The following is a 15718-nucleotide window of genomic DNA, read 5'->3' as shown; positions in this document are numbered from 1 at the left end:
CCCGTCTGCCCACATGCTTCTGTCGATCAGCCTGGGCCTCGGGATCAGCTCTCGCCGCGGCATTGGTTGGAATTCAGGAAAAGAGAAACCCACGATTTAAAGGGCTCCGTGCCCACCTGCCGGGCATCGTCCGCGTGGTCCAACTTGCCTTTGGAACGTATTTGGGAGAACCTCCAGCTCGTGCACATCTACTACACTGACTGGCCAGAGGAAGGAGAATTCGGGCGAGTGTCCCCTTGGTCACCTTGACGATTTCTAAAAGCGAAACTTGCGCTCCAGACCAGATCCTCACTGAGTCTGCGGGGCGCTGAGCGCCTGCCCAGGTCAGCAGCCCCCGCCCGACGCGCGGGCGGGGACCGGGCGGAGCTTGGACAAGGCGTGGTTTTCCGTGGGAGAGAAGGAAAGGCTTGGCCCCACCTCCTAAAAACCCTGCTCTCCCCCGACCAATCAAGGAGACTTATGCAAATAGAGCCTCTGTAGCCCCGGTAACCATGATGCACGGTGGCCAACGGAAACCGGCAAGTCACGGCCCTGCGCCGCGATTGGGAGTTAAGTAGGGAGGCAGCGGCCCAATGGGCTGTGGGAACGGGCCTCGGCGCGTTGGAGGGCGGGGATATGCAAATATGGTTTGAAAAGCCGGCGGGAAATCTGAGTTTCGCGGGAGGACCTTGGCGCGTAAACCGTATCCCTTCATTCATTGTCAGCAGCAGCTTCCTGGAGCCATTTTTCAGCTGCCGGCCGCAGCACCCGGGCTGCCGCCGCCGCCTCGCAATCCGTTGCATCGGCCGCCCCCGACGCCTCCATCTCCCCTCGGGGCCCGATATCCGTGCGGCCGGGACCCTCCTCTCTCCAGAGCCCCGATTATTTTTGGCCCCCGGGGCCCGTGCGGTGCGGAAAAATAAAAAGAAAAGAGAGAGAAGGGGCTCGGAAGCGCCGGGCGGGGAGGAGAGAAGGAGGAGAGACTTGGAAACTCCGACTGCAAATAATAAAGAAATTGAAAACAATACATTAATATACCATAGCAATAAAAAGAGCAGGAGCGAGAGATGAGAAAGGGGATCCAGCCCGCCCTGGAGCAGTACCTGGTGACCGCCGGGGGTGGGGAGGGGGCGGCTGTCGTCGCCGCCGCCGCTGCAGCCTCCATGGACAAAAGGGCACTGCTAGCCAGCCCCGGCTTCCCCGCCGCCGCCGCCGCCGCCGCTGCCGCCCCGGGCGCGTACATCCAGATCCTCACCACGAACACTTCCACCACCTCCTGTACCTCCTCCCTCCAAAGCGGCGCCGTCGCCGCCGGCCCCCTCCTCCCCAGTGCCCCCGGCGCGGAGCAGACCGCCGGCAGCCTCCTCTACACCACGCCGCACGGACCCTCCAGCAGAGCCGGGCTGCTGCAGCAGCCACCAGCGCTGGGACGCGGCGGCAGCGGCGGCGGCGGCGGCCCTCCGGTAATGCCCTCCCGTTCCCACCGTCCCCAGCCCGGGCGGGAGGTGGGCTCGCAAGGCGCGGGGTGGTGGGCGCGCTGCGGGCCGCCCCGGGACAGCGCGGGGCCATGCGGCGTGGGCCTCGGCGGCTGCCCCTCCAACTGGGTTTTATTGTTAGACTTGTGCACTCCCCCCTGCGCCCGGAGGGTCGGGGGGCTCCGCCAGGCGCGCGGGGCAGCGGGGAGTGCCTTGGCGCGGACCACGTCAAACACTCCGAAACTTTTTGCGGCCCCCCCCCTTCTTTTCCTGCACTTTTCCCTACCCCCACCCTCCCCTCCCCTCCAACTCGAAGCTTCCTCTTTCTCGGGCGTAGGAAGGGGTCACGCCCCGGATGGAGAAGGGGGTGGGGGAGGGAGGCGTGAACTGGGGAGTGGGGGACTCTGGGGGCTGGAAACCCGGAGACTGTTGGGGTGATGGCCCCCCGCCGGCCTCGGAGGCCCGTTGGCTGCCGGGGGTCCCTAAGGCGTGCTCGGGGCGCAGGGGCTCTGCCATGCGGCGCTTGACACATTTTGGGATCTGTAACTCCCGGCAACAAAGGGGCTGGGGGAGGCGGAGAGGGGTGGCGGGGGAGGTGGGGCTGGAAGCCGGGTGCTAGCTGGGGCGTGGGCTGTCCGGGGGTGAGGGACTCGCGGCCAGGCGCCCCGGCCTGGGCGCATCCTAGCGGCGGCCGCGGCGGCGCCCGCGTGGCCCGAGCGCCCGGGCCTTCCTCGCCGGGCCCCGGGCCTGCCCTTGCCCCGCCTCTCCCCTTGCCCCTTCCTTCCCCGCCCTGTCCCCCTCCCCGCCCCCCGGCGACGGAGGGCGGGGGCAGCCGTGTTCCCGTCCCGCCGCCTGGGTCTGTCCCTCTCCCCGGGCCCCGCCGGTGACGTTTCGCACACGTGCGCGGAGGACGCGCCTGTGACTGGGGAGGAGGCGGCGGCGGGAGGGGGCGCTGGAGGGGGAGAGGGGGGGCACCCACTTCCTCCTGCTCGCCGGCTCCCTGGCCTGGGACGGTCCCGGCGCCCTCGCACCCGCCCCCGGCACGGCCACCCTCCTTCTGCTCTCCCTAACCCCCCCCCCCCCGCCACGGGCGCCCGCCCTCGCCCGGCGCCGCCGGTCTGTTCGGCCCTCCGGGCCCCCTCTCCAGCCGGCCCCCCCCCCCACCTCCCCCGGAGCCAGGCTGGTTTCGGAAATGCCCTTACAGCAGCAGGTTAGTGACCGGGACGGCTCGGGGGCTGCCGCCGCCGCGGGGGCACCGGATTCTGTTGGGGGCTGAAGCCGTGGGGGTAGGCGGTTGAGCGGGGTTTTGGAGTGGGAACGGGGGGTTGGGTGCTTGAGGGAAATGAGTAAGCAAGAAAAATCTAACTAAGTAAATGCCCCGGCCTCCGGTTCTAGGAGCCTCGGGCCGGGAGTGTCCGCCCCAGGGGGTGGGTATGGTGTTTACGTGTATTTTTTTCCCAGGGGGCCGATGGATGGGCGATCGAAAAGCGAAGGGGGGGGGCTTCTCGCCAATGGCCGAGTTGAGCTCTGTTTTCTGTCTTGCTTCCCTTGTGCTGGAGGGGGAGGGGGGCGGGTCAGAGGGTAGGGTGTCTGTAGGATTCCCAGGCCACCCGCCACCCCCTCCCTTTGTCCCTGTAATTTATAAAGCGCCTTTGAGAGATGATTTAGGTCAGTATGCGGCTTCTCTTTTTGTTGATACTAGAAAGAAGTGTGGCCCGGAGGTCTCTCCCCTTTCTCCCTTTCTCTCTCCTTCATTCCCTTCCTCCATGCCTCCTGTCTTCACCCTCGTGGTGAGGCTGGCCCCCACGAGGCTAGAAACGAACCCGAGTCGCCTGTGGCTGATAATACCAGTCGTTGACCTCACCTTGTCTCGGTTCCAAATGGGTGTATTTTTTTTTTTTTGGAGAATCGGGATTTTGCAGGACTCTTTAAGGAAGTCAGCACCTAGACAGTACTTTGGGAAATGAGATGGACTGTGGGATAATGAAAATTTTGTAATTCCTTTACTCTTTCCAATTTCTCCCATGGTTGGATCCTAACTGCGTTCCAGCCCGGCGGATACTTGCTGAGGATGTGTGATATAGTCTCATATAGTCTCAGAGCAGCTCATCGTTTTTTAGTGACAAGGGTCTGCCAGCAGGGGGGAGGTAGAGTGCAGTGCCTGCTCATGTACTGTATCCAGGATGCTGGATCTCAGGCACAAGAATATTCCATGCTTTTAGCATTAAATACTGTTAACTTCGTCTGACCACCTCAACACGTTTAGCATATTTTTTTCAAGCTTACTGGCCCCTTACACAGTTCTCTTACTGTATTATAAACCTAATCTGAAACAGCCCGCTATTGACATGTTTCTTGGATTGCATTCAGATTTATGGAAGAGTAGTTTTGATAATGGGAAATTATGAGACCACCAGATTGCTGGGTTCTTTTTTTTTTTTTGAATCTTAGCCTGCTTGTCAAGGCTCCAAAACTGTCTAGCCAAACTTACATGTAGTTCATTGTCTTTAAAGTATAAAAACGATCCTGTCTTCCAAGTTATTTCAAAACTTTTTCTTTCTTTCCATGAGATTATTACTCCAAAGCCATGAGCGCTGAAGATAAGGTTTGAGTTTCTCATCAAAATTATATTAGACTTTTATTTAAGTCTTGAAATTTTGTTCATCTTCTTTCCCTGAGGCAGAAGATAGCTTGGGGATAGCTAAGTGATTGGCTGAGCACAGAAACCATGTAAACACTTTGTGTCCAAGAAGAGGTTGAGAACTCTGTTCTGCTGGCCAGATTTGCAGACCCACCTGGTTCCAATTCTCAAGGACGTGTAACAACTTTTTACGGGAACAGATCCTCACCTTTTTTTAGTGGGAGAAAATATATGAGTACTCCTTACTAGCTATCTTGCTGCTATTATTCACAAGTTTTATGATCTTAGGCAAATCAGTTAATTTCTGCAAAGCTTTCCTCTTCTGTAAAATAGGAACAATAGCAAGGTTAAGACTGAGGTTCTTTTTTCTTTTGAAGGGTTCAGTATGATAATGCATGTAATACTCTTCACACAGTGCCAGGCAAATAGATATCCAACAAAATCAGCATTCAGAAATGTTATTTCTTTTATAACTTATAGAAATAGTGCAAGACTTTGCATACACTCCCTTCTTTCCATATGAGAGTAAAAGGGTTGAAAGTTTTCTAAGGTGATATGTAATTAACGATACCGAATTCATTTGGTTGTTTTTTTTTTTTTAAGATTTTATTTATTTATTTGACAAAGATCACAAGTAGGCAGAGAGGCAGGCAGAGAGAGAGGAGGAAGCAGGCTCCCTGCAGAGCATAGAGCCTGATGTGGGGCTCGATCCCAGGACTCTGGGGATTGTGACCTGAGCCGAAGGCAGAGGCTTTTTTTTTTTCCCCCTAAGATTTTATTTATTTATTTGGCAGAGATCACAAGTAGGCAGAGAGGCAGGCAGAGAGAGAGAGGGGGAGGCAGGCTCCCCGCTGAGCAGAAAGCCTGATGCGGGGCTCAATCCCAGGACCCTGGGATCATGACCTGAACTGAAGGCAGAGGCTTAACCCACTGAGCCACCCAGGCGCCCCTCATTTGGGTTTTTAAATCCGCAGAACCTGGCTCTTGAACCATGGGTAAAACAGGGACATGTCCGTAGGACAGGACTATACAGAGATAGTGTTCAACGGCCTGTACATGATCTTGTGTCCCGAGTGGTGATAAATTTAGATCAACTCATCCTCACTTTTTCGCGGGGCCTCCACCTCTCCCCTGACCCCACGGACCTGCTCCCTTGGGGGTGCCGTCTGTGCCCCCTGGCTTTCAGCTGTCAGCAAGGCCGAGTTGTGCTCCAGGTAACCTCATTTTCAGCGGGTGGACCATGGGAGATGGGAGCGCTGTCGAGGACCGGAGCCAGAGTGCTATTTTCTGAAGCAGAAGGGGCTTCATCATTTTCCACCTCTTCTAAAAAAGCAGGTGCAATTTATTTCATCCTCCTCCTAGAAAATTTGGGATGTATTCATGCGAGAGACTAGTAGCCTTTCACATCTGATTTAATTTAAAGCAGTCACAGCAGCCTCCTGATTATACTTGGGGAAAGAACCCACAGCACTTGAAATCTCGGTGTGGGAATGGGCAAACCAGAGATGCTGTCGCTGGGTCTGCTTTTTCCTGTGCAAGTATAAAAGAAAAACGCCGGGTTCCTGTGGTTCTATACTCAATAATCTTGCTTCTGCTGAGATATATGGTTGGTGCCAAGTTTAAACTAGGAGAGAATTTTTAGTCACTACATACCCCAAAAGGGAAGTTTTAACATAATGCAGTGCCCAGACTTGGGCAGTACAAATAGCTCCTCTATAATCAGTACCAAGGGTGCCCCTCTAATCATCCTCTGAAACAAAGCACCCTTAACTGTGCCACTGTGAGCCAAGGAACCCAAGCTCGCGAACAGGAAAGGTTTTTTTTTCCCCCCCTTAAGTCGTCACCTTGTGTAACTCTTGGAAGAGTAGATTCTGAGATTAATGTTGTGCGGTGTAAAGCTAACTTGAAAACAGAAAATAATACTCAAAGCTTAGGCGTGAATAAACAGCAGCACCTGGAGATTTAAAGGCTGGAGGGGAGTGGAGGTGGGGAGTTGCTGTTTTCTCATTTCTCAGAGATCTCAGGCAGTAGTTTTCTTTAACCTTTTGTGTCTTGGGGCGCCAGGGTGGCTCAGTTGGTTAAGTGTCCCACTCTTGATCTCAGCTCAGGTCTTGATCTCTGGGTCATGAGTTCAAGCCCTGTGTTGGGCTCTACACTGGGCTGGGCACGGAGCCTACTTTAAAAACAAGACAAATGAAACCTCTTCTGTCTTGATTGCCTTTCCTGAAGATATCCCACCCGTGCCTTCAACCCCCTTTCCATAGGACTGGGACCCATTTGGCAAAGCTTCAGATATCCATCGTTCGTTTTTCTGATTTTCCAGGATTTACTTGTCCTCCATTTGTCCCCTTCGCCGGGTCACCAGCTCCCATTCTTTTGCATCCACCTTCTTTCTCACTAACGTTGTTGAACCCAAGGTGAGAGAAAGCCAGCAGTGGGCCTGTGCTTGGGATATCGAGTTCCATCTCCGTGCCCATGATACCACCCCAAAGAGTGCAAAGCGTAGAAGCAGATTTCAATTCTTATCAGATTCTCTGTTTCCATTTGGTTTTTAAAGAGAGGAACTTTCCTGAATTCTTGGAAGTACTAAGCATGTGGTTTAATGCGTATTTTCATGCTTGTTAGCAGCTTAAAAATAGTGTTTTAGGGACTGTATTTACAATTACTAAGAACCATTTTTTTTTTTACTAATCATTTTTCATGGGACTAAGAAGGGAAGATAAACTAGGAAAGCAGTAAATATAGGAAACCACTAATGCTATCTCTTTCCTCCTCCTCTGATCCGCTCTTTTGGCTTATAGAGTGACTTGGAAAATGTATCTTACACGAAGAAAAGTTAGACAACAGAGAGCTTAGAAAAGCAACAGCTGAGGTGGGGACAGGAAACCCAGGAGGGGGGTTAATGTCAATGAATAACGCACAGCCCTTTTGCTCTAATAAGAAGGAAATTGGTTCATTTTCTGTTGTCACTTTTGTTTCAGATGCTCTCCCCCCCCCCCATAGAGCAGTGTGTCTTGAGAACTCCAGGAATGTACGAGTTGCAAGAATGCATTCTTAGTCTTCCCTGGACCTTAACTAGGGGGTCAGTCTTGTGGCCATGGCGGCCACAGTCACCTGCAGTATCGCTTTGAACAAGAGGAAATAAAGCCCACTGACTGCCAGATTGTATCACCAAGGCTATGCCCTTTGCTTTGCTGGAGAGAACCTGAGCAAAGCAGACCATTACTTAGATTTGTGAACTAAGGCAGGGGTCTGTGCCCACTGGAGGCTGATGGGGAGAATGGACAGCTGATGGAATAGGGAAAGGATGGAAAGAAGAGTACGGTTGACCCTTGAACAGAGCGCGCACATGCACACGCACGCGCAGTCAGAAATCTTAGTATAGCTTTTGACTCCTCCCCCCAAAACTTAACTATCAATAGTTAATAACTGATTCCTAATGACACAGTTTAAGCTTTGCGCAGTGGCAGTATCATAGCCAGTGAGGTTTATCCAAGGCGCGATTATTGCTAATTGAAAACTTTTCCCTAATAACACCGTTCACATGGATTTTGCCAGTGTATTACACACCGTGTTAAAATAAGCCCGAGGAAGGAAAATGTTAAGAAAATCACAAGGAACAGAAAAGACGCTGCTAGCACTGCAAAGAAGAAATAAGTAAAAACTCGTAGAAGTGGGCTTCCATGATTGGATTGTTCAAGGGTCAACTGTAAGTGACTTTGGCCCAACTGTCTGGGGCTAGCTGTAGGGTCCAGGGAATATTCTGATAACTCAACAGTCCCAAAGAATAAGGCTCCAGGTTAGCCCAGGCAACAATCGATGGTTCCCATGGTCTTTGTTCGACTCGTGACATTCAGAGCTGTAATGCGACAGAGTCATTCTCTGACCCGATCCCCTTCATTTTGCAGGTGAAGAAATTCAGCCCCAGTGGAGTTCAGTTACTTGCCCAAGGTCACAAGCTAGCTCATGGCCAAGCCAGGACTGAAATTGGAGACTTGAATTCTTAGAGGAAGCCTCATTCACCAAGAAAAAGTTAACGATGTCTCAGGTGCCCTCTATGGGAAAAATCGGATGTATAGAGTACATTTTAGGTGGCCTTCAGGAGGGGTTACTTTTTTTTTTTTTTTTTTTTTGGTAAATGTGCACATATGGAAGTATCCTTTGAACAGTTGGTCTTGGAGTAACAACTCATTGTCAACTATTTGGAATAAGCGAAGCAACTTTAGATGTTCAGTGAAAGGGAATTTTTTTTAAATGGAAGGAATGACGGACTCTTACAACAACGTGATAGTGTTTTTAAAGCTTTGTTACTGACAAGCGCGTTCTCCGTGTATCTGACATTTCTGGTTCTGGAAAGGGGAAACGTACAGAGACGAGAAGCTAAGAGGACTTTTGAAAGTTTCTTCAGGGCAGGGGCACCAGATGGCTCTGGTGCTGGAAGTTTCGTCCAGGGCCGTCCACGTCCGGAGTTACTGGACAGGTTTTCAGAGGCGCCTGCCCGGTCACGCGGGACTAGAGGCTCTTCCCGCAGGAGACACTCCTGATTGAACCGAGTGGCTGGTCAGTTAGCGCTTTCGGAGGAAGTCCCCATCCCCTAAAACCCAGAACGCGTTTCATTAAAATGTCTTCTTTTACGGGTGGAACTGAGGAAACTTAAAAATAGAATCACTTCAAGCCCTGGAGCCTAAAAGTGAAACCTGATCTGAGGTGGGGCTGTAGTTCATCCCGTTAGGGTTTGGGATCTGTGGCCTGTGTGTCACCCACAGACCCACAGGGGCTGCGTGCAGAGATGGCCGAGAGGCCGGGAGTGCTCAGGAGCACCAAGACAGCAGTTTTGCTTGTCAGGGAAGCTTTTTCCCAGAAGATATTTTGGTAAACGGAGTCCGTCTTCCAGGCAGGGAGAAGCCGAATGCCCTTGGTCCTCCGGGCCAGCCCATGCCTGGCTGTCCCGGAAAGCCTTTTGGCTCCGTGGGCACGCTCTAGTTTTCATGACCCCAGTGGCTGTGGCTCCGGACACTGGGGTCATGGGAAGGGAACTCAGCCCGGAGGGCTCACCCCCTCTGCCCACTGCTGTTTCTGATGCTCCGAGGCTCTAGAGCTAGGAAATCAGAGCTGTAGCCCTGGGGGCCCAAACCCCATCCCCTTTGAGCCCCGCTGGGTCCGGCAGGCCTTAGGAGAGAGGGATGGGGAGGCTCATGTGTGCCAGAGGGCACCCTCACCTTGAATCCAGGCAAGAAGGGGAGGTATGAGGGTCAGATGGTGGAGGCCAGAGCACCTGGGTTCTCACTCTGGCTCTGCGCACCAGCTCTGTGACTTGGGGCTTAGCACCAACCCTTGCATCTCAGTTTCCTCACCTGTAAAATGGGAAGATCGTAGTACCTAGTACCTAGTTCCTAACCCCTGGGGGGTTAGGAAGACTGCATGAGTTTCTATTTGTGAAATGCTTAGGGAGCGCTGGTGAGAGTGTTCCCTAGCTACACGGCAGGACCTGGCTCCCCTTCCATGGCCATCCTCTGGACTGTCCTTTGTGGCCTGTTTTCTTAACTAGCCCAGTGTTCCCTTAAACCCAGTTACACCTCTACAAAAGGTGGTGACGAGGAGGAGGTGTGATGCATGGGGCAGTTTTCTCCTGACCTGGTCATCAGGGTCTGTGTCTTTATAAGCCGTGCATCGACTTGGATTGAATAATAAGCTTCTTACTATAAGAGTAGTAATCGTGACTACTACTATCATAGTAGCATCGTGACGAAAGTCTTCATTTCTCCAATTAAATGTGTTAATAAAGTTGCACTGCTAACATGAATTGCACCGTTAGCGTGATTTCACTTCTGCACGGTAAGCCATGGCTTGAGACTGAATGGCAGAAATCGGGATGTCTGAGCACCCCGGACCCCGGCCAGCGTGGAGGCCCTGTCCGGTGGCCAGGGGGAGGGCCGCATTGCTCTCCAGAGTCAGGCAGCCTGCCTCTGCGCCTCCCTGTCCCCTCCCCAGCTCGCCTCACCTCTCCCCTCCCTCTGGCTAGCTTCTAGGAAGATGCCAGGATCGCTGCCTTTCTTTGCTGCTCCTGGGACTTATCAGGTTAATTACAACCTTTTTTCCCGGCGTTCGAGGTCCGGTGAAATCTCACCTTTCCCGTTCTGCCTCCCATTCCTCCCGCTCAGCGGCTGGCCCGGCACAGCGTTTCGGCTGGCTGCAGGGTTCCCTCAGGTGCCTTCGTCTGCTCATGGGTTCCCTGTCCTCCCACTCCACCCCGCTTCTCTGCTGCCCTTGTTCCCACCGGCCCACCGCATCCGCCTCCTTGTAGCCTCCTCAGCGGCATTCCTGCGGCCCCAGGAAACCGGTTGGTGGTGTCGGTGGTGTTCTGGTCACGTCGTCCCCACAGCGCCTACCACCCCGTAGACCCAGATTGTGGTGACGCGTTTGCGGTGGACGCTCCGGTGCGCTCTGCACCCTGGCCGCTCTGCTGGGGGATGCAGAAGTCCGAGGCGTGAGCCGCCCGCTCTGGAGTTGACAGTCTGTTTGGGGAGACAGGCTTTCAACACAAGGTGATATCGCGAGCAGGATGGAACAGGAGGAAAACAAGACTCATCTGGTCCTCGGTGGTGTGGTGTCCACGCGAGGCTGGCTGGGCCCGGAGACGGGGAGCTCTTGGGCCATCGGCCCCGGAGCACCCAAGGGTGCACGTTCGATTCATCTGGGCACTTTAAAAAAATGCGAGAACTTGCCCCTTCCCCCCCCTATTAATTAGAATCCCTGAAGTTGCGATCCAGACATGGGAACTTTTCTCCTTTTTTCAGTGTCCCAGCTCGTTTTGCTGCGTGCTGTCAGTTGGAACCACGGAGCTCGGTGGAGAGGGAGGATTGAGGAGGTTGTTGGTGGCTGGGGACGCATCCTGAGGCAAAAGGCAGGGAGTGGAATATAGGTCACATAAGGAGAGACCAGCTGGGCTGAAGTGAATATGGCGGAGTAACAGGACCTAACCTTGGCCGTGTTGGTAGTCCTGGTCTAGCATAGGGACCGGCCTTCCTAAGAGGGTCAGGCAGGGAGGTCGTGGCGGGGGGGGGGGGGGAGGGGAGGATGAGCGATGCGGGGGGGCTGTGCTTGAGCACAGAAGAAATGCCCTATCTAAAGGGGGGCCCCGGGACCCAGCCCTAGGCAGTGTCTGCCAGAGGGAAAGGCAGGCCCTGCGTGTTGCTGTATCTGCAACCTTCTTAAAATGCCAGAAATCTACCAGTTTTAAAATGTTGGCTCAATTAAATAGGAAAATGTGCAGGCCAAACAAAATAGGTCTCTAGGACAGATTTGGCTTAAGGGCTGCCACTCAGCAGTCTCTGGTCTTTGGGATAATAATAGCTAATGTTTATTGAGTGCCCGCGTGTGGAGGGCGCTGAACTAAGTGCTTTCCCCACATTAGCACATTATCCACATAACAGCCTGTGAAGTGGGTATTATCATGCTCGTTCTGCACGGGGAGAGACCGTGAGGGGTTAATGAGGGGAGCCGTGGAAACGGAACCCGAAGGGCCTGCCTGCAAAGTCTCAGCTCATTCCTGGCTTTTATCTTCCACGGTCTCCAACGCAGTTTTCGTTCTATAGCGGAAACTCAAGATGCCCGTGCCCGAGAAATCACCAGTGTTTTTCCAAGCTTACCTGATCGTAGGAATTGCCTGTAGCACTTGTTCCAGGCTTTTCCCTCTGCCCTCTTCAATTAGAGAGAAATACCAAGGTCTCCTGATCTTCTGGGTTGTTTGGCAAAGACCGCTGGAAGTAGGGGAGCACAGGCAAAGTTTCTGGAAGCTGGAATGGCCAGGCGAGGGCTAAAGCTGCCTGCAGAACCCATGTCGAGTGTTGTAGGGTCCTCTCCACTCCTTCCGCAGTCGGAGGGAATAGCCCAGCAGACCCCGGAAACCTGGGCCAGGTGCACTGGATCCCAGGCCCGCCCCTTGTGGTTCCTTCACCTGTATTTTCAGGTCCTTGCGGAGGCAGACCATCTGGATGACCCAAACCCCAAAGTGGGCGAAACCGGAAGGGGCTCCAAAGCATCGAGAACCTTGTCTCGGGAGGTCTGAGTGGGTATGATTGCCGCACGCCGGGTGCCAGCACAGGCTAGGAACATAGCATACCATGCGATAGGCTGCACGTCGTGCCCTCGGAGGATTTACTTGACCCTGTAGTAGGGAGGCTTTTTTGGGTCTAGGCTGCCTGGAATAGGTTACCAAGGGAACCCAAAGCCAAGAAGCTTCCCTGGAAAGGGAACCAGGTCACACCATTTAGGGCAGGGGTGCCATAGATCTCATGCGTCTGGGAGCAGGACAGCAACAGTGACCATTTGAGTAGACAGGATGAAAGTGAGGGCGATTCTAAAAAAAAAGAAAGGAAAGGACTGTAGACTGCCCCGAGGTTTCGCTCCTGGGACTGTGGAATGGATGGGGCTGAGTGTGTCTTCCGTCGCGCCGCACGCCGTAGGGAGGGAATGGTTATCTGTGAGTGACACCACAGGCTATCCACTTTTCCTACAAGGCTAGGGCCACGCACCGGAAACGTGGCTTCGGAAAAGAGGCCACGATGAGTGTCTTGAAGAACAATGTCAAGCCAAGAGCTGGTCTCCCTCACTTAAAAAAAAAAAAAAAAAAAAAAAAACAACAACAACAACCTAAATGAATATGGTGCCACAAAAACCTTTCTCTGTTTTCACTGCTCCCTGTGTAATATGAAAACGAGACAGATCCATCAGGTTGGTTCGGGGATCAATACTGTCAGGGCTCCCAGAGACCAGCCATCAGACGTTATTTATCCTGTCTCTACCAGGTCCGGGCCTGGCTCCTGGCTGCTTTGAGAAAGCCCCCAGTTTGCACCCTCTCGAAGGTGAGACCCAGCTAGAAAGTGCTGTGCATAAAAAGAAAGGTCACATAATTATGTCTTGAACTAAGATGCCTCTTTGGACGGTCATTTCCTAGGCTCTCTGATTTTGCTGATTAAAAAAAGAAAAAAATCTTGAACTTTCTTAAGCTCTAGCACATTAGCATTTAAAAATGAGTCTTTGAGTACTCTTCTGGAGGAAAGACTCCTGTAAATTCTAAGTATCTTTATAATTAATTTTTAAATGTGTAATGTGCACTTAAGCCCATTTGCAGCACTCCGTGAACTGACCAATTTAGTGGCTATATCGGGCAGCAACACTGGTGACGATCACACTGATAATGTAAAGTTTCCAACCTTTCACATTGCTGTTTTCCCTGTTAGTATCTCCGACACCCTAAAAATGCAGGACTCTGTAGGAGACGAGGCTCTCGGCCCCAGAGCCCGGGGCCGTGGCGGTGGGGCACGGAAGGAGCACAGGCTGGAAGATGTGGCCTCAGAAACAGGCTCTGTCACTTACCAGCATGTGACCTTTTACAAATTAGACATCTGAGCTGAAGGTACCTAAAATAGTGTTTCCTGTCTCCTTCCGTGGTTTGAAGGATTAAATGAGATAGCGTTTATAGGAAACGTGTGTTCCTGATTTATTCTGTGTCCCGCCTTCGCCTCCACAGTAGAAACTCCTGAGTGTTGGTGAGTCTGAAGTCTCGGTATCTTTACCCCCCTCCAGGGAAAGCAGAGTGTTGGACAGATACACACCCCCACTTTGTGCAGATTACAGTCCCCTGTGTTCTGAGGCATTCAGAGGCAACCAGGACGTCCTTGCCTTCGTCAGGAGAAAGGCAAGATGGAACATGTTCTTCAGTCATTAAGGCAAGATAAAAGACAGTGAAGGCCGGACGATGGTATCAGTGGGGTTTCTTAGGTATCCAAACTTGGAAGAGGACAGAAAGCTTGAGGGCGTTTGAAAATGGAGCAGGATTTCAGGCACCACTGATGTTTTGGCGGGAGACTGCCTCCCTCACTTGAAGCCAGCAGCCCCTCCAGTTAAGATGGTCAAGGTTGTCTCTGGACATTGCCAGGGTCTCCTGGGGGCAAACTCGACCCCACCCCCATTGAGAACCGTTGTACTAGAGCTTGAAGGTAAGGCAGAAATGGAATCGCGCAGATAGATACATCTTCTGTGTATTAATGCTCTAAAATATGGTAGAGATTTTCAAAGCAAATGATTTCTCATAGCTTGATTTTAATATCGGGATGCCTGCCCTCCCGTGGAACCCCAGAGCTGTGCTCCTACCCTCGGTAGAGGATATAGAGAAAACACGGTCTGCGTAGCCTGCAGAAACCCTGTCTGGTTTCTCGCCCGGTGTGCGGTGAATCGGCCCCTCGAAGCCTCCCCATAACTTGGAGAAGAAAGGATCAAAATCTGCCGCTCAGGGAAGGCCGAGGAAGTTTTGCATTTATCACGTACTGACCAGGGTCATCAAGACAGACCTCAGGACCTCCTTCTCAGCGTGGTTGTTGGTCCCTGTGCGACCGCACCATTCTTTGATGATCTGGGTGCATAATTTCCCCTCTCACCCCCATCTCCCTCACCCGAAGTGGGGTTCCTACCTCACGGGGCTCTTGTGAATGAAGGTCAAATGCCATGATGTGTGTCAAGTGCTGGTCAGGGCCGGCCACCTGGTCAGCTCAGGAGTGGTGGCCGTCATTTTATGGCTGTTGGTAGCAGTACCATCGTTGTTAAGTAGAAGGCTTCCTTCCAGCCCAGACCAGCTGTTAGCAAATAAGGTGAAGTGGATTGAGAGGTACAAACTTGCAGTTATAAAATAAGTTAGTCAGAAGGAGGAGAAGTACAGCTTGGAGAATAGTCAGTGATACTGTAACCACTTCATATGGTGAGGATAGCTACACTTTTTGGTGGTGAGCATTTCCCAGCGCCGATAACTCTTGAGTCACTGTGTTGGACACCTGAAACTATCATCATATGCACCAACTATATTCAATTAAATATAAAAATAACAGGGCACCCAGGTGGCTCTGTCAGTGAGGCGTCTTAACTCCTGGGTTTGGCTCAGGTCATGATCTCCGTGCTCAGCATGGATCCGCTTGTGATTCTCTGCCTTTCCCTCACCTGCCTCTGTAAAAAAACAAATAAATAAAAATAAATGCTTGGAATAAAATAATCCTAAATGTGCCTATCAAAAAAGAAATTAGAAAGGTAAAACTCTTGGAAAAAAGAATTGGGAGTCTAGAGATTTAAGAAACATCTGTTCGTGTGTTATTAATAAGCCAGCAGACGTGAATCAATGTCAACTGAGAAATATTAATTTGCATCAAATACTTAATAAGAAAAAATGCATAATATACATTTTTCATCATATGTAGTAACTGTGCAATCCAGACACTGAAATATCAGCCAACCAGGAAATTTACACATTGTTGAAGACAAGATTACATCTGTAAATGAAGAGAAAAACCTGGTGGTTTTTCTTTTTAACATCTTGTTTATTATATGTTGCACGTGACAGCATTAACTGTGGTGCACACAGGAGGAGATAACAGAAATAAGTCAAGCTCTCCATCCCCTAGAAGTGACCCAATTTTCCTTTCTACTAATAAAAAAAAAAAAAATGATATAGCTGTCTTCCGTTCAGACTTGCTCGCTGAAACATGCAAAATCTGAGTTCTGGGTTTTCAGAATCAGATGTTTTAGCAAGAATGTGCATATCAATCACCTCACGTTCTGAAGTAGTATTGGGCTG

At 51.9% G+C, this 15718-nt stretch overlaps 1 protein-coding gene across 1 annotated transcript in view; it reads left to right on the top strand.

Moving 5' to 3' along the window:
• Positions 1 to 1046: 1046 nt before the first annotated feature.
• The window catches only part of LOC111138625 (E2F transcription factor 3), a 72073-nt gene continuing 57401 nt past the window's right edge, over positions 1047 to 15718 (top strand). The window contains exon 1 of the mRNA XM_022490656.1: positions 1047 to 1442. Within this exon, the coding sequence (XP_022346364.1) occupies positions 1047 to 1442 (396 nt within the window). The remainder of the gene's footprint in view (positions 1443 to 15718) is intronic.

This window comes from Enhydra lutris, unplaced genomic scaffold (assembly GCF_002288905.1).
Source record: "Enhydra lutris kenyoni isolate GAN:26980312 unplaced genomic scaffold, ASM228890v2 scaffoldscaffold93, whole genome shotgun sequence".
Lineage (NCBI taxonomy): Eukaryota > Metazoa > Chordata > Mammalia > Carnivora > Mustelidae > Enhydra > Enhydra lutris.
Note: the sequence above shows the minus strand (reverse complement) of the source record. Positions and strands in the feature narration are given on the sequence as shown.